Below are 23,050 nucleotides of genomic sequence, written 5' to 3' on the forward strand. Positions count from 1 at the left end.
TCGAAAATTTAGGAAAAGAAGGTGATTTTGAAATCTCCGCTGTAGAACTAACATCAATAAAAACGACCATCATTTGCCTGTACAGAAGTACAAACTAAAACATAAAAATATTCTTTAAGCAAGTTGAAGGTAGTCTTGACAGTATCAGGGGTCTAAACAAAACAGTTATAATACTGGAGACTTTAACAAAGTTTAAAAAGATAGAGATGATCTTATGGCTATTTGTGCAACACACAACTCGCTCCCAATCATAAATTCCCCTACCAGAGTTACAAGGGTATCCAGCATCACTATTGATAAGATACTGATAAACAATGATAGCCATGAATAAGCAGCTAGAAACTTCAACACAGGCTTCAGTGACCACTTGCACAGCTTCTTGAAATATCTTCAATGCAGAACATAATTAAACAAACAGAAACAATAAAAATAGGAAGAACCTTCAGCCATCAAATCATTGAATACTTTAGGAATTTCCTAAAGAAGGAAACATGGACTGAAATGTACAGATACGAAAACACACATGAGTAGTTCACCATATTTATGGATATATTTACATATTATTTTAACATGTCATTTCCAGCTAAATATCAGAAAATCAAGTGTAGTAGGCTTAACAGAAAAAACTGCTGGTTGACAACAGGTATAAAAAGTCATGTGCTGAAAAACGAAGACTATATGAGATCTCCAAGTCTTCCATAGTATCCAATGAATTCCTTGCATATTTCAAGAATTATAAAATGATACTTAAAAAAGTGATCAAAGAAGCTAAAGTAATGGCAAATGACTGCTATATAAATAATTCCAATAACAAAATGAAAGCTGTGTGGAGTATAGTGAAACACAATGTTTCTCCTAAAAATTCCAGCATTAAATTGAATTGTAATGGCAAAGACATTCATGATCCTACAGAAATAGTAAATGTGTTCAATACTTATTTTAGCAATATAAGTGAGCAATTAATCGCTGAAATCAAACCTTGCAATATAAATGGCCCAGTATCATCCATAAATACCAACGTAACTCCTACTTCACTGTTTCTCTTTCCAACAACCCAGAAAGAAGTCCTGTCAGTTATCAGAACTTTAAAAGTGAATCATTCCACTGGAATAGATGGCATCCCAGACAGCTTTATTAAAACATGTGGAGATCTCATTAGTGAACCATTAGCTCACCTTTATAATAGTTCCTTTCAAACCACAATTTTCCCATCATGCCTGAAAACAGCTAAGCTCAAACCACTATTCAAAAAAGGTAAAAAGGATGAAGTGGTTAACTACAGGCCCATTGCTCTACTATCTGTATTCTCAAAAATCATAGAAAATATTTTTCAAAGAACAGTAGTAGATTTTCTGGAAGAGCACAAAATACTATCCACAGCACAATATGGGTTCAGGAAAGGCCAATCAACTGATACAGCAATATTTGAACTATTAAGTGAAGTACTTCAGAGACTAGATAATGGGGAAAATGTTATTGGAATACGTCTAGATCTCTCTAAGGCTTTTGATATCATAGATCACACAAAACTATTGCCTAAGCTTGACAACATGGGGTTAGAGGAACATCTAACAACTGGATAAAATCATACCTAAGTGGTCGAAAACAAGTGGTTGAAGTGCAACATCAAAATTTCATCAAACTCACTCAACACTATTCGAACTATGAAACCATTAAATTCGAACTATGAAACCACTAAATATGGAGTGCCAAAAGGTTCAGTTCTGGGACATCTTCCATTTCTGTTGTATGTGAATGACCTAAACAACTTCTGCGGGAATGTCATCCAGTTTGCTGACGAAACAAGTGTGCTTGTGAGTGGGAAAGAAATCAAAATGCTTCAGAAGTCTACAACAGAGACACTCAACAATACTGAAAGCTGGTTCAGTCACAACAAATTGCTAATAAATGCAAGTAAGACAGTGGCACTAAATTTCTTTGATGTGAAAAAAGGTGAGCAAACTGTTCAGATTCAGATATCTGACAAAGACCTTCAGAATGTAAACAACATTAAGTTCTTAGGAGTATGGCTCCAAGCTAATCTTAAATGGAGGACGCAAATTGAAAAAGTTTGTAAGAAATTAAGCACTACATGCTACTTAATGAGAATATTAGAGGGATGCTGCAACAAAGATTCTTTGGAAACTGTGTATTATGCCTATATATATAAATAGATATGGAATTATATTCTGGGGTAACTCCCCTCTCAGCCAAAAGCTCTTTAGGCTATAATAAAGAATTATAAGAATAATGGAAGGTGTAAAATGAAACAAAACCTGTAAACCACTCTTTAAAAAGCTAGAAATCCTCCCACTTCCATGTATATATGTGTAAGAGATAACCGAGTTTGTGAAAAAATATTCAATGGAAAATCCCATTCTCTTCCAGAAAAATGAAAATATCCATTCCTTTAACACCAAGCAAAAAGGAGATTTTCATCTAGAGCCCACCAACATCACCCCGAATAAAAAAGGAAGCCCGTATTACGGGAAAGTTATTTATAATAAACTTCCCCCACAAATTAAATCAATAAATGACCTGGTAAATTTCAAGTCAACTGCTAAGGCATATTTGACTTATCACTGCTTCTATAGCCTTCACGAGTTCTTTCAAAAAGTTCACTAACGATTTGTCTCTTTGCCTTAATGATGAATCATATAAATGTTACTAGAACTTTAATGATTTACTAAGTAAATGTTACTGTAATACAAATATTAATCTGCCAGTACAGTACATGCTCTTTCTGCTTTAAAATATCTACTCTTTATTTTTGTACAACATTTGCACTGTGATCATTTAATGTATAAATAATAACATTAATGCAAATTTAATATTATATTTTGTTGTACATTGACTTGTCCTACATCAGAATGTACTATTTGTGTACTATATGATCACCAGGACCAATAAAACTCAACTCTACTCTACAAGATATAATGAACACATAAATGCTTACCACACTAACAATCACAATAGGCCAGCAATAGCCATCCACATAAAAGACACAGGCCACCCATTCCATGACATTGTGAATGATCTTCATATATTACATAAAAAGGATAAGGGACACCAAATGGACTTATATGAAGAACTGGAAATCTTCATTCATGGCACAGCACATGGAGATGTATTATTAAATGATAAGCTTGAAAGTAATAATGTTAACTTCTTCAAAAACTTCTCCAGCATTAAATTTTTGTTCCATTGGCAGAAAAGTTTTCATTAAGTATTCATGTAACATTCTCCATATTGTCAATACACTGTCTCTGGAATTGGAAGTAGTTTAGCTTAATTTTATAACTCCCTTGAAAGTTGTAAACAGTCTTTGAAATTGTAAGTAGTTTATCTTATATTTTAAAACTCTTTGGAAAGTTGTTAACAAGACGTTTGTGAAAATGCTAAGCTGTGTTTGACTTGTTACTGTGCTGTGTGTGCCAGAAAATGAAATTGCCAACAAAAATGCCAGTAAACGTATTAATATATATTACCTAATCATACTATTCACATAATGTACACACTGTAACACATTTATCCTTCCACACAGGTTTATTTTTCAATTTTTAACCCCACTGGCACACACAGCTAACGTACATAACCTACCAGCTGATGTATAAGTAACTGTATAATGCACCTGATGATGGCAGCATGCTGCTGAAATGCATTGTGCTAATAAAATATTAGTAAAAAGTGATTGCAGCAGTATAAAATTATTCCACATAATATTATCATTTTTTGTTTGCCTTGTAAATATTTATTGTGAATTCTTGTTTTTCTGACATGTTCTACATCCTGGAGGATCTCCTACTAATAGGTCTATTGGAGTGAACATCAGCACAAATGAAATTCAGATGTAGGGTTTACTGTTAACAAAGAGATCAAAAACAAAACTGGAGATACTGAATGAATCTCATACATGGAGCACGACTTGTTTTAAAAATAAACAAAATATATTTGATGAAATTTACTCAAATCTACACATCATAATGCTCTTATTCTGATGGGGAGGTAGAAGAATTTTAAAAGATTAACAGAAAGCGTTAACATTCATCAAATCCCATTAAAAGATGATAATGGGGAATTGTAATGTAAAGGATAAAAAGAACATAACAACACTTAAATTGGAAATGTTGTGTACAATGTCAAAAATAACAGAGGTCAAAGGTTAGTGAATTTCTCAAGAACAACAAATACATTCTTCCAAAATAAAATAAACTGGATACGGGTTTGTCAAGAATGAAATAAGACTAAAGTTGAAATTGATTACATATTATCAAACAATATGAAAACTGTAGAAAATGTTGGTGGTCCTAACTATTTTCCAATTGGAAGAGATCACTGACTTTTGAGGTGCATAGTAAGAAAAGATAGTGCTCTAAAAAGGAACAAACTCTTCAGGAAGGCAGAAATGTAGGTTATGAGACACCATTTAACAACAGGGAGGTATAAATGATTCAATTAAATAGGCTCAGCATCATGAATAAAGAAGGTTATACCAACACATTGAAAGGTGAAATTCTTCAAAAAATTGATTTATGCAAACAGTAAAAAGTATGAAGCGAGCCAAACAAAAGAAAATCCCAAACAAAGCATCTAAAACAAACTATAACACAAAAATGATGGAATATGGTGAATTAAACAAAACTATTCAGAAATGTCTTTGAGAAGACTGAAGATGATACACTGAAATACTGTAGAAATAGTACAAGAATATGAATAAGACAAAAAAGAATATTATACTTGAAACTAGAAGTAAAGCTGTGAGGACGGGGTGTGAGTCATGCTTGGATAGCTCAGTTGGTAGAGCACTTGCCAGCGAAAGGCAAAGGTCCCGAGTTCGAGTCTCGGTCCGGCACACAGTTTTAATCTGCCAGGAAGTTTCATATCAGCGCACACTCTGCTGCAGAGTGAAAATCTCATTCTGGAATATTATACTTGTCAGGAATCACATTTCATAAGTTAAATTGGCACATGGCACAATAACTAACACAGAGACAGACTTGTGCAAACATTCCCTGACTCCTTTAAATGTTTCTCTAGGTCAAGAGTTGAATCAAAAAGATGTATAGTTAGTAATCAAAATAGTGGCTTTCTCGAAGAAATGTCAGTGTTACAATAAAAATCATTAAATCTGGAGGTGAGGTAATACAAAAAGAACTTACAAAATAGTTAGCAGAATGTGTGTAAAGAGTACTACTACCCAGAACTGCAACAATACTGAAATTATTTTATTTCACAAGGAAGGAAACAGAAAACCATACAAAATATTATATTTTCAAAGGAATAAATTGGTTTTAGAATAGGACCAATTGCAAGTTGTAGGTAAAATTATTAAACATTGCAATGAGTATGAAATATCACTTTGACTGGGATTCATAGATTTTGAGTCAATTTCAACAAACAACTGATTCAGCTTACAGTAGCATAATGCATGAGATACATACACCAATGTTACAGCTTTCATTAGACTTTATAAAGATAGTAATAAACCAGGAAAATGAAGAATGTGTAAAGGAAATATGCATGAAACTCATTCATTATGTGGATGACAATGCACTGTTTGCCTCTAGTGCAGATTACTTTCAAGTAGAAGGCTCTATGGCTCTGAACACTATGGGACTCAACTGCTGTGGTCATCAGTCCCCTAGAACTTAGAACTAAGTAAACCCAGCTAACCTAAGGACATCACACACACCCATGCCCGAGGCAGGATTCGAACCTGCGACTGTAGCAGCAGCGCGGCTCCGGACTGGAGCGCCTAGAACCGTGCGGCCACCGCGGCCGGCTCAAGTAGAAGGAAGTAATAGAGTTAGTTTGCATGTATACCTGATAATAAATAATGATAATACCAAAACAGTCTACAACTAACATACTGAAAAGGAAATAGTAGATATTAACAATGAAGTCATAGAACCAATTGACAAGTTTTTTGTATCTACAATAGTGGCAAACATGGACAGCAAAAGAACTAAACAGAAGAGTAATAAAAATGGTCTCCTGTACTTTTCCTAAACAGAGTTTTCAAAACTAAATTTCTGATGTCTGGAAATAATAGTCTGCACTCAGTGTGTAATCATGGCAAAGACATGGACTTGTGTGAAAACCATCCAAGAACTGCCAGTCACTCAGCAATCAATTGAGAACTAAATACTGTATGTGAGACTTAAAATATTCAAAGAACTTTGAGATTTATGATGGATTTATTTGTCTGGTGCATTAATATTATGGAGAAAATATAGCAAATTTGAATGGGAGGTACTTTGCAAGAAAGGTACTGAATGGCTGGTAAAAGGTAACATCATGTGTTCGCAAAAGAAAATCCTTAAGTTATAACATTAAAGAGAATATATTTACAGAACCGTACAGCAGTATGATCTATAAACGTAACTGCTAAAAAAAGAAGCTAAGCGTAAACATAACTTCAGGTATAAAAAAAATACGGGTTGTGTATAGAGTCAGGAAGGGTTGGTATGAGGTTGAGTCCATATGTTCCCTAGAGGTATACCTCACAAACAAAATACATAAAAGAATGAAGGACAACAAACAAAAAATTAGACGATTAAACTATTTAAGAGACTAGAGATGGATGAACTGAGCTAGTGAATATACTTGTGTGGTTAACAATGCAGTAAAATTATGAATACTTCTAAAGATGATGGGGTTATTTACTACTCTAGAAATGGAGTGAGAAATAGCCTGAGACTGACAAATTTGACAGAATAGAATTCTGCAGCAAAATACTGCATTCGCTCCAATACTGCATAAGTTGTCTAATAATCGAGGAATGCCACCCATTATACCATTACAACTATTCAGCACTCTTTATATGATTGTATCACCTTTTGGAACCTGTCAGCGACAAAGGACTTGCAAGCAGGAAGTAACTCAAAGCTGTGAAGCTATACATATTTAAAACTATGGACATCCAAAAAAAGGACAACAATATGAAGAGCAGGAACAGATTACTGTGTATGACAACAGAGTGACATTGTTAATTACCACCCCTAGTTAATTACATCATACTCGGGTACTTAACACTGTGCTTTGCTCCAATGGTATGGCACTGAATAAATTTTGTAGTTCTCTGAAGATGATTTCTAAATAGAACTAACTTCTCTTATTGTACAATGTATTATAATGAACAGTATGAAGGCCAATAATATGCCTCTAACAAGGAAATGCTTCAGACATGTTAAAAATGTAGTAATGGTGCCTCACCATCAAGTCCATCCATGGTATCTTGAGAGGAGGGACCCTGCTCATGCTCACTTCCATCCGACTGACCTGCACCTCCTGCACTGGGGGGAGCCTGCAGTGACAGATCGTCATGATGGCTCAAAACGGTTGGCAGAACCTGGCAACAGAAATGGAAGTTGATTACTCTAAGCACTCGCTTCTGGACAAGGGAAGGTGCGCCAGCCCTGCACTGAATCCACTTCGCAGATTAACAGAGGGGGCTGAGGTACCGGGCAGCCTGAATGTGGTATTTGGAGAGTTTTCCACATCTAATGAAATAAATACTGGGCTGGTTCCCTCATCATGCATCCAATACATGATGCACAAATACTTTGAAAAATGATGTCACATTTAACCATGCAATTGCACCTACATATAAACAGAAGGGGTACACAGATTCCTCCCCAAGGGGAGGTGGTAGTAGTTAAAAAATGCGTTTGGGAGTGGTGACCCTGCCATAATAATAGCCTAAATACAGGTATGGTTGATTCTCTGTTAAACTGTAAAGGTACCATACCAGTCCTAGCTCTGCACTGGCTGGACAAAGGGGCATGGGAAAGGAAAGAAGGAAGGATTTATACAGAGATCTTACACTGAAGTTTTATAGAAACTAAACAAAAATTTGGAGCCGCAAGTGAAGTTTGCAACTTGAATTTTTGCACCCTAACATCAAATTTTTCTAACAGTTAATTCATTAGTGTAAGAAAATAATTTTTAAAGCATGTCCACTGACAAGAATTTAAAAATACTGTATAAACCAGAATTCCACCGACAAACTTGCAGAAGTTGTTCACGGATACCTTCTGAGTATTTTGGTGTAAGTGACCCATGGTCTCCGGTGGTTCGTTACAGAGAAATAACAATGTAATTACGATTTATTCGGTTTCTTGGCCCAGTTACATTTATGTGAAATTGCTGGCACAATACTGGAAAAGGGGTAATATGCAGTCACCAAAATGTACAAAACCAAAGCAGAGTAATGCAACAATCCTCAAACAGATACAAAAGAAGTGTGATCTTATTGCCACTGCTGCGGGAACAGCTCAGCATAGCATCATTATGCTGCTCTTCCATTGCATCTAGTGAACAATACACAAAGTGCATACTGGCCAACTCTTCATCAATAAACCTATCCATAGTACTACAGTGTACCACTGTTAATGCACAACCAACTGTGCTGGATAACAAAAGCCCAGACAAAACCAAACAGTACTGAATACAAACTTCAGGACAATAAGTTAAAGAAGGTATTACTATTCTCAACAGGATGTACCATGAGCTAATGGAAACAAATCACACTTTTTGAGGGAAATGAGTTAAAGAAGGCATTACTGTTGTCAACAGGATGTACTGTGAGCGAATGGAAACAAGACATACTGTGCATATCATTGACATTTACATTTTCAGTTTAATACAGATATAATACCTGAACAACCTCTGAAAGTTAGCTGGAGGAGTTCTGATTTGCCCTGTATATAGCACTTTACAATTTGTTATAATGCACAGAAAGGAACTATAAAGAAGAAATCATGGAATATATTCATGTAGACAATACCCGAGACAGATTTGAAAAACATGTTTCCTCTGAAAGACTTTGTGAATGAGAAATGTGTAGAGAAAATGAGAACACACATAAAGGGAACTAAAATTACCACATATCTTTACAACAAATATCAATGAATAAATTTCAGTGAAATGCTTGCACAGCTTTTCAAATATAATTCAATTAACCTAAGTACATTATTGTTCATGAACAGGGAAGATACTCTCTAAAACAGTGCTTGCAAAACAGGAGGTAATTACCCAATGAAGGGAAAAATGAAATTTTCTGAGGGGTAAAAACAGTAGGTTTCAGTTGTATCTTCCTCACTCAGTCTACCCACTACAAACATAATTCCTACCAGGCATCTGCGACAGTAAAATTGCTATTATTATTAGTGGCAGTGGTCAGAGGCAAAGCACTGGCAGCCTGAAGTCTTCCATTTTTCTGCTATTTCAAAAATAAGACGACCAGCAATGAAATGATTTACAAACAGTAAGTACTGTGTACACCTTCTGATTTAGTCAATTTTAAATGGGGATGTAGGATGTGGGCAAAGCAAGTATTGCTAGAAAGAGGAGTGGTGCAGAGAAAGCCTGTTTTGTAATAACTGTCTACATTTAGAACATTTGTAGCACTTCAAAATTGTCTAAGGCTGAAATCTAGGTAATGTAATATAGCTTATCATACAGTCAAATGACAGTTATATGAGTGTGGCTACAGTTGCCTTGGACTGCAGTCATGTGTGTGTGAGTTGAAGTTTGTGCATGTGTGTGTGTGTGTGTGTGTGTGTGTGTGTGTGTGTGTGCACGCGTTTATCTGCAACTCAGCATCTCCGCTATATGGCATGTAACAACTTTCCTTTTCGTAATATGGTTATATCTTTCTGTATGTTTTATATGACCATGGCTCCACATGAAGAAAAAATCGTCAATTGTCTCATTGACTCCTTATTTCATGGTTTAATAAACCATCTACAAAAACTAAATAACATATATCATTAGTCATTTTAAACATAAAAATGTTGTAAGAAAATTCTTTCTCGCTCTAATGTTTAGTTAGTTACTGGTGAAGAAGGTTACTGAATTTTATCTGCTGTGTGCGTATAGTATAGTAGGCAGAATATATAATTCAGCTTGTAAGTGACTGAGGGTATTCAGTGTGTGAAATTAATTACACCAATCTGCCAGCTCTGGCAGATCTGCCAGCAGGAATTAACCCAGCTGGGCATCAAGTCGAACTAAGATTGGCTGACAGATAAGGGCATGTCCTACCTGCTGCTTCAATTCTACACCATAGTTTACCAATCATAGTGGCTTATGAGTGCTAGTGTGGAGTGTCAGATGTTTTCAATGGATTGGAGAGACCTAGAGCTTGGGCTGGCCATGGATACACTTTAACCACCTCTGTATCAAGGTAGGTCAGGACAGCACTAGCAAAATGTGGTCTTTTCGAAAGATAATGTTACACTGACATCAAAGATATGGCACAGTCACCAGCCACAACACATATCTGGTGCCCAAAACATGTTGTGTACCCAACTGCACCCTAACCATCACACCAGGTGGTGGGTCTGCATGGTGGTAATGAATGGTATGTCACATTGTCCGTGTGGATATATCTTCCTGCAAACGAGGCAAATTCTGACTCAAGACACATGATGTGGCTGTAAAATCCTGTGCATCTGGACAAATAATATGCCTAATCTCTTAGGCGGTGGTTAAGTGGGGGCTGTTGCGATTCTGTATGTCACTGACTATAGACCTCCTGACTTCGTTGGTTCTACGTGCATAGTCATGTTGGAGTCATGGTATCCTGACCAACACAAGAAGCAATACTGACGAACAATAAAAACGTACTCTTGATAGGCCACCGTCATCAAATTCTGGCATGTGCTGGTTAACATTTATCCTTCTTACAAGAGACATAACAATACCTTCTCAGTTGTAACTAACATTTAAATATACTGAAGGTCCACAAAGATGGAATGCCATTCCGCCTAACTGTACCCACCACTGGCTCATCAACAAACAAGCTGGTGAAGTACTTGACCAATCTGTTCACTACACATGTGGCACACTGCAAACATTGTATTTTACCAGCTGAATTAAACATCTTGGGCTTAGTGAGGGTAACATTACGGTCAGTTTTGATGTAGTGGCACTGTTTACGAATGTGCCTATCAGAGATTTAGAGCTACTATCCCAGTTCTTTGTAAGTGATATGGTCAAGCTATTTGAACACACTCTTACAGCTCCTTACTTTCTTAACAGCCAGTATTATGATCAGAGGGATGGCGTTGCAATGGATAGCCTGTTGGCTCCAGCTGTTGCAAGACTCTTCATGGAGAATTTTGAGGATATCGCCTTAGACATGGCACCATTAAACCCTAGTTGTTTGCTTCGATGCATTGAGGACACATTTGTCATTTGGCCCCATGGATGTGAGAAACTTGATGAGTTACTGAAATGCCTCAATGGCATTAACAGTAGCATCCAGTTCACCATGGAGGTAGAGAAAGACAATGCATTGCACTTCCTCGACATCCTCATCAGCCAAAAATGAAAGGGATGCCTCAGCCACAGCATCTACAGAAACCACAGCATCTACAGAAACCACAGCATCTACAGAAACCCCAGCCACACTGATACTAGGCACACCATAAGTCAACATCTTCTAACACAGAAGTGAACAGTGTTACAAACATTGGTGCATCATGCAAGAACGATAACAGACAGCGATAACCTATCCTATGAGCTGAGCCACATATTCAGTGTCTTCAGGAACAATGGCTACGTTCATCAAATAAACGAAATGATTTCAAGCAGGAATCACAATAAGACCATTGATGAGTAGCACGAAAAGAAACTTTTTTTTGTCATTCTGTGGAGCCATGTTGGGCAAAACAAGCTGGCTGCTGAAAAAGACACTGTATCAAATTGATCTTCAGCCCTCTGACAAAAATCCTTCAATTACTGAGACCAGTTGAAGATCCAGTTGATCACCTGGGGTCTACAAGATATCTTGCGAATGTGGCCTGTCATACATCAGACAAACAGTACACACTGTGGAACAACACAGGATGGAACCCCAAGAAATGTACTTTAGCTGAGCACCGAATAAAATTTGATGAAACATCTGTCATGGCTTGCACTATGGCTTCTGGGACTGTGTAATTAAAGAAGCCATTGAAATAAAAATCACTAATAACACCCTAAATAGAGACAGTGGCCTGTAGCTTAGCATAGCTCAGGATCCAGCGATCATGCAGTTGAAGTGGGCATATGAAAGGCAGGGTCAACGTATCCCCAAATATGATGATGCTGCAGCAGGCAACGGTGACATCACAGTTGGCAGCTAGCATATGTAAGGTGGCATACCAGCAGCCCAGTGGCAGTCATACCACTTGACAATGGCCAAGGAGTGTTTGGCCGAAAGAATGTGTAATTTTAATAACCAGATGCAGCTGGAATCCTGTGACTTTTTATTCAATGTTACCGCTGTGAGACTCTGTTTTCTTCAATATTCAAATGTGAGATCTGAATGACAATCCTGCTGATTAAACTCTGACTGTACTCAGGATCTGGATGGCATTGCTTCTACCTACTCCGTATGTTTGTGTTGAAATACCAACACTTGCACATTCAAAAATGAAGTACACCTCATAGCAATTTGACATTTGTTGCATGGAATTGCAATTTTAGTGCTCAGTAGTGTAATTTCATTCAAGCTGAAGCTTTTTTCCTCGACATCTCAAAACTCTAGCCAAGCTATGTAATTGTCGTAGCTCTTCCTAACCGGTGTGACCTGAAAAGAAGTCACCTGAAATGCCCACAAGTACAAACATACTGAAGGAAAATATAATGTGCTGTTGTTCAGAACTCTGCCGTCTGACTCTGTATAAGCAGTTGTAAGCCATTTTGCAAATAATGCTACCAGTTGCTGGTTAATGTAATTTTGTCTAACTTGTAGACGTAGGCTTCCACGGCCGTTGTCACAGTCAATAAAATTCTTCTGGGTTTGAGGCCGCATTGTCATCTGTAAAATTCCAACATTTTGGCGACTGTTGCTAGGCGCCTTCCTCAGGATGTATTGCTAACTGCTGAGTGAGTACTAATTTAGATACTTATATACTATGGAGCAGTGCTGTCATCGGATGTGAGAGTGAGGAGGAAGGGTATTAGGAGTTCATTTTATTGGTCTTTGCATTGCGTGTTGTCATTGGCAGAAATGGGCGCTTTCCATTGGAGTTTCCTTTACTGCTTGCCGTTGGTGAAAATCGGCGAATAGGAGGCTGAGTGCGATTACAGCGTGGCATTGTTTACTATCTGCCTAGTATCGACTAGGCCGCATCAGCACTCTTGTTTACCCTCCACTGCTGTGGCCTACCGCGCGCCTGATGCTTTGCAGGAGCTGCACTTCTGCAAATCTGTCACAGCTGGCAGTCAAGAAGCTGGAAGTCAGTACCTGTCTTCTCTATTCATATTGTCGGGTCGCTTGGCTATTTCTATAGCCTCTCTAATCTTCCTCCTCAAACTAAACGGTTGTTTCGCCGGTACGCGGGCCTCTCAAAATTCGATCTTCATCCTGCACTCTTCCTGATGTACTGCCACTGCTGATTTGTTGTACTGTTTGAGGTGGATATATCTCTTGTGTTCAGTTAACCTTGTGCTTATTGGACGCCCAGTCTCACCTACATACACCAGCCCACATTCACACCTGATTTCATAAACTCCGCACCCAGACATGAAAATGATGATAAAATTGTAAGAAACTGCTCTGTGACAAAAATAAGTTTATCCTGACTTTTAAAAATGTAGCAGTAACCAAGGATGCTATGGAACAGGTACCTGTGCAACATAAGGATTTGTGTCACAATACTTCCAAACACAAGCTTTTGCATTAAATGCATGATCACTGGTGATTACAATATTAGTAATAATGATAATATTATTGTGAATGTAAATGTACTTTCAAAAATGTTGAAAATGTCAATAAAATTAAAAGATTTCAAATATTTAGATGGTACTGAAGTTTGCAGGAGTAAATCCATCATTAAAAATCTAGGCAGTACAGCAGTGGTTGTAATCTGTGCCATTTGCTTATCAAGAAACAAGAACAAGGCATCTGGTTAGTAAGAACTCAACATTATGGACTACATATTTCTCTTTCATAAGCTATGACACACTGGAAAAGGGAGAAACACAGCTTAAGCTTCCTGTGTACTGTTGGATCTTACCCACCACGTAAATTAGAAAAATGTGTCATCTAGCTCTTAACTGAGATAAATGACTCGGCAACGAAAAATGCACTAAAGTACGTGTTGGATATGATGGATAGTGGCAGAAGAGAGATCGTACCTCTGTAATCTAAGCTGCTGAAAGTCTTAGTCACATTTCTATAAACTGGAAAAGTTGGAGTCTTTGTATGTTTATCAAAACACTGACCAGGTCGTGTGAATAGAACAGAGACATTCACTTCTTTGTAAAGAAATTTGAAGAAACCAATGACAATATGAACGAAAGTGTCATAAATACCTTCAGAAATTCTAAAGCCAGTAGCAATGTATAGTGCGTAGGTATACTCAGAAATGAGAGACTGTAAATGCTCTACAGAATTAATACATACAAGATGTGTGAGAACAATAAGTTGTGTTTTTGCTGAGTGTTACAAAAAAGGAACAGTGGAATTTAGAGCAATGTTAAGCCATCAAGTTCTGTGTTGAATGAATGTGACCTCTTGAAAAGTTGAAACAGGCCTATGGGTGACATTTCTTATCAAGAGCACAAGTTTCTCACTGGCACCCATCATTTTTGGAAGGCCACGAACACGTTGAAGAAGAACCTCACTCTGAAAGACCTCCAACTTAAAACACTTATGAAAGTATTGAATGAGTGCATGCTCTTGTGAGTACAGACTGACATTTAACAATAAGGATGATGGGTACATATTAAACACATTCGCTATTTATCAAAATTTTTACCAAAGTTTTGCACATGTGAAAGGTTTGTGCCAAACTGAGACTGAAAAACCTCTCACAACTGAGCAGAAGGACAATTGAAGAAACGTGTGTATTGATGTTCTTGAGATATTGCCAATGACCAGGAATTGTTCAGTCATGTGATCACAGGTGATGAATGCTGGATTTTTTAGTACAACCCTGAGACAAAGCAGCAAAGTGCAGAGTAGCACACTGAGACATGATCAAAAAGAGTCTCAAATGAGCAAATCAAAGATCAAAACACTGCCAATTTTGCTAATTTTGCTTTTTGGACACTAGGAGTACCATGCGTAAAGAATTTGTTCTTTCACAACAAATTGCCAACCAAGTGTTCTTGAACGGCTCAAGAAAAGGGTGAATCAAGTGAGACTGGACATTGCGTTCAAGTGGATACTGCATCATGTCACATGGCCACTTCCATCACAGATGTTTTTCACTTCAAGAGGCATTCCTGTTGCTCTACAACCCTCCTGTTCAACTGATCTGAGTCTCTCTGACTTTTTTCTTCTTCCAAATTTGGAAAATGTCTTAAAAGGATGACTTTTGGGACTCTGGAGAACATTCCAAAGAATGTGACTGACATGTTAAAGGCTCTAGCAGTGAAGCCTTTCCCAAGATTGGGAACGATGATGCCACCAGTGTATGGCTGCTGAAGGGAACTACTTTGAAAGGGACATTGTTGTTTGGAAAAAAAAGGCTGTGCTAGAAAGAAAACAACAAAGAAATATACAATCTCATTACTTTTCTCACACACCTCATAAGTATTGTCTTTGATAGATGACAGTAAATACTTAAGTCTTTATTTCCAACAAGGATAATCTCTGCTGGCCGCATGTGAGCTTTTACCACACCCCTTTTACACAGTCTTTATGATTGTATCCAATGTCTGACCCATCAGTCAGCAACACTCATGGAACCAATACCACTTCTGAGGGTGTCTAGCACAGCTCTGGAGGAAATGTTGAGAACAGAAACTTTCATGGACCACAACCACACAACCTGTAAGAATCAACAGAAGCTAAGACATCTGGTCATGAAAGCCATCTTTGACTGAAAGTTGTATTATAATTTATCAATTAGAAAAAGATTGTAATAATTAAACAATCATACATAATTTGATGACCTTCTTAAAATAATTACATGATTTTCCTACTCCTGCTTTGGCTAATAACATACAATGACAGAACGAAATCACAACTTTCTAGATTAACAGTAATGCATTTTTAAAGTAAGGGATGAAACATGTCCAGGTCTCTTTAAAGCCAGATGTGTATGCTCAAGAAGAATATCAGTTTTCTAGCTGAAATTTTAGAACCAATGTTTTCCATCAAATACTATAAGCACTTAAGCACTTGCTTGTAATTGACATGACAAGTTTAAAGATTAGTAGAAGAGCAGATTAATGGACACAAACCATTCTTCACAGCACTCTGAAGTCCGAGCCAAAATATTCTGACTCTGTGTCATCCAAAATATTCTGACTGTGTCATACCAAAATATTCTGTGTGTCATCAGCTTTACACTTACACCTGAGAAAGCCAAAGTATTGAGATGGGAAAGTATACCTGGAACCTATAAACAGGAAACCACGGAATTATGAGGAGATTTCACAACTACAAGAAGCACCACAAACCTTTCCAGTATGTAAACAAGCTATCTGAGAAGTCTGTGTTGGGAAGTCTCCTATATAGACTTCTCATATGGCAATATGCCATCCGTATTTCATCTAAGATAAACTCATTAAATTACATTTCCCAAATTTCTGAATTATTGTTGTTGTTGTTGTCGTTGTTGTTGTTGTTGTGGTCTGCAGTACTGAGACTGGTTTGATGCAGCTCTCCATGCTACTCTATCCTGTCCAAGCTTCTTCATCTCCCAATTACTGCAACCTACATCTTTCTGAATCTGCTTAGTGTATTCATCTCTTGATCTCCCTCTATGATTTTTACCCTCCACGCTGCCCTCCAACGCTAAATTCGTGATCCCTTGATGCCTCAGAACATGCCCTACCAACCGGCCCCTTCTTCTTGTCAAGTTGTGCCACAAACTCCTCTTCTCCTTAATTCTATTCATTACCTCCTCATTAGTTGTGTGATCTACCCATCTAATTTTCAGCATTATTCTGTAGCACCACATTTCGAAAGCTTCTATTCTCTTCTTGTCCAAACTATTTATCGTCCATGTTTCATTTCCATACATGGCTACACTCCATACAAATACTTTAAGAAACGACTTCCTGACACTTAAATCTATACTCGATATCAAAAAATTTCTCTTCTTCAGAAATGCTTTCCTTGTCATTGCCAGTCTACATTTTATATCCTCTTTACTTCGACCTTCATCAGTTATTATGCTCCCCAAATAGCAAAACTCCTTTACTACTTTAAGTGTCTCATTTCCTAATCTAATTCCCTCAGTAACACCAGACTTAATTCGACTACATTCCATTCTCCTCATTTTGCTTTTGTTGATGTTCATCTTATATCCTCCTTTCAAGAGACTGTCCATTCCGTTCAACTGCTCTTCCAAGTCCTTTGCTGTCTCTGACAGAATTACAATGTCATCAGCGAACGTCAAAGTTTTTATTTCTTCTCCCAGGATTTTAATACCTACTTCAAATTTTTCTTTTGTTTCCTTTACTGCTTGCACAGTGTACAGACTGAATAACATCGGGGAGAAGCTACAGCCCTGTCTCACTCCCTTCCCAACCACTGCTTCCCTTTCATGTCCCTCGACTCTTTATAACTGCCATCTGGTTTCTGTAAAAATTGTAAATAGCCTTCCGCTCCCTGTATTTTACCCGTGCCACCTTTAGAATTTGAAAGAGAGTATTCCAGTCAACATTTTCAAAAGCTTTCTCTAAATCTACAAATGCTAGAAACGTAGGTTTTCCTTTCCTTAATCTTTCTTCTAAGGTAAGTCGATGATGATGATGATTAGTAGTAGTGTTTTAGGGCGCACAACAGCGAGGTTATCAGCGCCCGAGGTAAGTCGAATGTCAGAATTGCCTCACGTATTCCAACATTTCTATGGAATCCAAACTGATCTTCCCCAAGGTCGGCTTCTACCAGTTTTTCCATTCGTCTGTACAGAATTTGTGTTAGTATTTTGCAGCTGTGTATTATTAAACTGATAGTTCGGTAATTTTCACATCTGTCAACACCTGCTTTCTTTAGGATTGGAATTATTATATTCTTCTTGAAGTCTGAGGGTATTTCGCCTGTCTCATACATCTTGCTCACCAGATGGTAGAGTTTTGTCAGGACTAGCTATCCCAAGGCTGTCAGTAGTTCTAATGGAACGTTGACTACTCCCGGGGTTTGTTTCGACTCAGGTCTTTCAGTGTTCTGTCAAACTCTTCATTCAGTATCGTATCTCCCATTGCATCTTCATCTACATACTCTTCCATTTCCATGATATTGTCCTCAAGTACATCGCCCTTATATAGATCCTCTACATACTCCTTCCACCTTTCTGCTTTCCCTTCTTTGCTTAGAACTGGATTTCCATCTGAGTTCTTGATATTCATATAAGTGGCTCTATTTTCTCCAAAGGTTTCTTTAATTTTCCTGTAGGCAGTATCCATTTTACCCCTAGTGAGATAAGCCTCTACATCCTTACATTTGTCCTCTGGCCATCCCTGCTTAGCCATTTTGCACTTCCTGTCAATCTCATTTTTTAGACTTTTTATTCCTTTTTGCCTGCTTCATTTACTGCATTTTTATATTTTCTCCTTTCATCAATTAAATTCAATATTTCTTCTGTTATCCAAGAATTTCTACTAGCCCTCATCTTTTTACCTACTTGATCCTCTGCTGCCTTCACTACTTCATCCCTCAGAGCTACCCATTCTTCTTCTACTGTATTTCTTTCCCCCATTCCTGTGAATTGTTCCCTTATGCTCTCCCTGAAACTCTGTGCAACCTCTGGTTTAGTCAGTTTATCCAGGTCCCATCTCCTTAAATGCCCACCTTCTTGCAGTTTCTTCAGTTTTAATCTACAGTTCATAACCAATAGATTGTGGTCAGTGTCCACACCTGCCCCTCGTAATGTCTTACAGTTTAAAATCTGGTTCCTAAATCTCTGTCTTACCATTATATAATCTATCTGATACCTTCTAATATCTCCAGGATTCTTCCATGTATACAATCTTCTTTTATGATTCTTAAACCAAGTGTTAGCTATCATTAAGTTATACTCTGTGCAAAACTCTACCAGGTGGCTTCCTCTTTCATTTCTCTCCCTTTTCCTACTCTCGAATTCCAGTCACCCATGACTATTAAATTTTCATCTCCCTTCACTATCTGAATAATTTCTTTTATCTCATCATACATTTCATCAATCTCTTCATCATCTGCGGAGCTAGTTGGCATATAAACTTGTACTACTGTGGGAGGCAAGGGCTTCATGTCTATCTTGGCCACAATAATGCATTCACATGCTGTTTTGTAGTAGCTTAACCGCACTCGTATTTTTTTATTCATTATTAAACCTACTCCTGCATTACCCCTATTTGATTTTGTATTTATAACCCTGTATTCACCTGACCAAAAGTCTTGTTCCTCCTGCCACCGAACTTCACTAATTCCCACTATATCTAACTTTAATCTGTCCATTTCCCTTTTTAAATTTTCTGAAAAAGAGCTAAAATAACTTCTTCCTACCAATTCAAAAATATTCCCGCCAACAAAAGTTATTTTAAAGTGCTGTTTGCTTTGCCATGCCCTACAATGTGTTCTAACATTGCCCATATTGATGCATTGTGGTCCAATGAGTTTATAAGAGGCAAGATTTAATTAAGTCTCTCATGGAGAAGTGAATGTTGAAACTTTCGCTTCACCAACCGTGAGACTCATAATTGCTGCTCTCAGCATTGCCTCTCTTGAAACAGGAAATAACTAACTTTGGTAACATTTATTGAGTAACCTATCTTGTTTGAATGGAGCCTTTCATTATTCATTTGACCCACAGAATGTCATCAGTATCTAATCAAAATCTCATCGGTCTCCCCATTCTTGTACACAGTGAAACTGATTTATTGTACCATGCCAACAACGAGGAGTGGAAAGGAGTTCATTACCAAACCATCTACACTCAGTGGTGTGAAATAAACAAAGAAAATGACTGATAATGAAACTAAAGTGGGAAATAGTAATCAAAACAGCAGCAGAAAGTACATGCAAGCTGATACTGAACTTACAGGTTAATCAAATGAACAAAATCACTGAAAACAAACCCTTAAAAAGAAAGAATGTACAATTTGTGTTTCAAAACAATGAGGGACCTACGGAATATATATGTAGAGGAACAGTGAAATCAATAAGTAATAATGTAGAACAACAAATGTTTACTCAATTGACTATCATACCTTGTTTAAGCAATATGAGATGTCATTATATATTATACTGAAACTGTATTTATTTTGTCTTGATTATTTTTATTTATAAATTCATTTTGTCTCTGTATGTGATTTTTTAAATGTGAATTTCCTTTTCCAAGCAAATATTTAAAAATTAGAACCAGAGTAATAACAATTAGTTCCACGTATTTCTTGAATTTCTCTGGAACTACAGCAATGTTATGAACATTTTCATAAGATAAATCACAGTTTTGTTTGTCAGTCAACATTACAAATTAGTTGTGTAGCATTTTTTATTTTCTGTACACAAAAATGTTGACCATGTCCAGAACTGATTTAGTTTGCATTTCCACTTTCTTCAGTCTCTTCTACCAAATACTGCCTCCTTGGAACAAATAGAAAAGTTAACTATCATTGGAAATATCACTGTTCATTTTGTTGGGTCTATGCTTCTCACACACCTTCCAAAACAGTAGATTAAGTATGACAGCAAGAGTAGTGACTTCAAGGCACTCATCCTGAACTATCATTTGTTTTGTCTCATACTACATGAATATGAAGCCTTTTATTTTGCATAGAACTTAAACTTCACCAAATACGGCAGTAATAATTGAGTCTGGCAACATTATGTTGTTCTACTTGTGTAGACTGGTGCATTCAGCCCTTCCAGATGCTCAGTCTGACTTTCAGTTCAGTACAACCATCATGTGATTTCTGAGAGAACGATCAGTGAAGTTGTGTGTTACGAAAATGGAATAGTGGAATTTAAAACAATGTTGTACCAACAAGTTTTGTGTTAAATTTGCAGAATCTATGAGTGTGACCTTTGAAAAGTTGAAACAGGCCTATGAGATCAAGAGCACAAGTTTTATGCTGGCACACACAATTTTTGGAAGGCCAAGCACACGTTGAAGATAAACCTTGCTTAAGGAGACCTTCAACTTCAAAAACTGACAAAAATGTCAAATGTGTGCATGCTCTTGTCAGATCAGACTAGTGTTTAACACCAAGGATAAAAAGTGAACTGTTAAATTTAACCACTTTCACCGTACATTAAATTCTGACCAAAGTTTTGCACATGTGAAAGGTTTGTGCCAAAATGGTGCTGACAAACCTCACAACAGAGCAGAAGGACAATTGAAGAAATGTGTGCACTGATCCCTTAAGAGTGCTGCCGACAACCATGAGTGGTTCAGTTGATGAATCCTGATGAATCCTGGATTTTTTAGTACGATCCTGAGACAACGCAGCAAAGAGAGGAGTAGCACACCGAGACATCTCCTTGACCAAAAAAAGCTCCAATGAGCAAATCAGCGATTAAAACAATGTTGATTTGCTTTTTTGAAGTAGCAGTATCATGCATAAAGAATTTGTTCTTCAGGACAAATTGTCAACCAAGTGTTTTATAAGGATGTCCTTGAAAGGCTCAGGAAAAGGGTGAACTGAGTGAGAACAGACAATGCATCCTAAAGGATGCAAGGATACAGCATCATGACTACGCCCCCATGTCACCTGGCCACTTCCATCATGGAATTTTTCACCTCATAAGACATTCATGTCGTTCCACAACCCTCTTATTCACCTGATCTGAGTCCTTGTGACTATTTTCTGTTCCCAAAATTGAGAAATGTCATAACAGGATGTCATTTTGGGACTGTAGAGAACAGTCCAAGGAATGTGACTGACATGTTACAGGCCTTACCAGTTGACTACTTTGAATGGGACAATATTTTTGTTTGAAAACAATAAAAACTTTGATAGACAAAAAATCACTCTCGTTACTTTTCTCACACAACTCATACTGTTCAAACAGAGCAATAAATACATTATCATTTTGTATGATTTTAAAGACTGAACTATCAAGTAGGTTGAGAATATTTTTGTGGAGACTTTCACATTAACAGCAAGGATTATATTCATCAGTATGGATATTAATCATCTCACATGTAGATAACAAATTTCATTACAATTACAAGGCTGCACCAAAAAATTTACACTGTATTTTGCAATTGCACACGGTACAACAAGTTTGGGACCTACGAAATGTTTGTAGCCATCAGAATTTACTCCAGTAAATTATATTGTTGATATTCACCTAGCTCCTCTACCGGCTGATTTTCAAGAGACAAGACTCACTGTATGACTGGTTTCTGAAGTATGGCTCCCTTGGCAACACCATCCTTGACTGTTGGATGTATGTGCCTCAACCACAATACATTTCTATATACTATTTTTAAGAACATCAGTCTCATTGCTATACTGCACACCTCCAACATCTGAACATAGTGAATTAGAGTATTTCTGTTTTATGCTGAACATTCACACAAGTCATGAACAAACAACACATACAAAGTCTCTGGCACTACATATCTTATTTAGCAAAAATAACATCTCAACCATGTCAACTAAACAACTTCATGCACTGTACAAATTAACATCTTACGCAACATACTCCCCTCTGCTTCTCATATTTACCATGCTACCACAAAACACTATTCTATATCATTCAATTGGTGTGGTGCAGTGGTAAAGTGCTTAACAATTAATCCAAACTTCTCAAGTTTGATTCCTATTCTGTTCTGTGACATTTATATGTCATTTATCACTTCTTTCACCGCTGGAGAGGTTGGTTTGAAGTCCGTGTTAAACTGCAAGTCACCTATAACTGGCTAAGTACATCAGTTCAAAGGTCGGAGTACACCACCTCCAACAGAAACACATCTTGTACACACTTGGGTATTAACCACCTGTCTGTTATGATAATAACATCACTTTCTTTACAACTTTCTATATCTGAAGCTCCTAACAACCTGTAACCTCTATATTATCAAGAGTAATTTATTCAAGTAATAGTATTACATACAAAAGTAGGTTTCAAATCAATAAAGCCACCTCATTTCTTCTTTTATTCCATTTT

At 37.2% G+C, this 23,050-nt stretch overlaps 1 protein-coding gene across 8 annotated transcripts in view; it reads right to left on the reverse strand.

The window, feature by feature from the left end:
• LOC124609918 (sex determination protein fruitless-like) overlaps positions 1–23,050 on the reverse strand; it is a 458,799-nt gene that overhangs the window by 352,307 nt on the left and 83,442 nt on the right. For all 8 annotated transcript variants that reach the window (XM_047140113.1, XM_047140118.1, XM_047140120.1 and 5 more), the window contains exon 4: positions 7,216–7,351. In XM_047140113.1, coding sequence (XP_046996069.1) covers positions 7,216–7,351 — 136 coding nt within the window. The remainder of the gene's footprint in view (positions 1–7,215; positions 7,352–23,050) is intronic.

Source organism: Schistocerca americana, chromosome 1 (assembly GCF_021461395.2).
Source record: "Schistocerca americana isolate TAMUIC-IGC-003095 chromosome 1, iqSchAmer2.1, whole genome shotgun sequence".
In the NCBI taxonomy this organism is placed as follows: domain Eukaryota; kingdom Metazoa; phylum Arthropoda; class Insecta; order Orthoptera; family Acrididae; genus Schistocerca; species Schistocerca americana.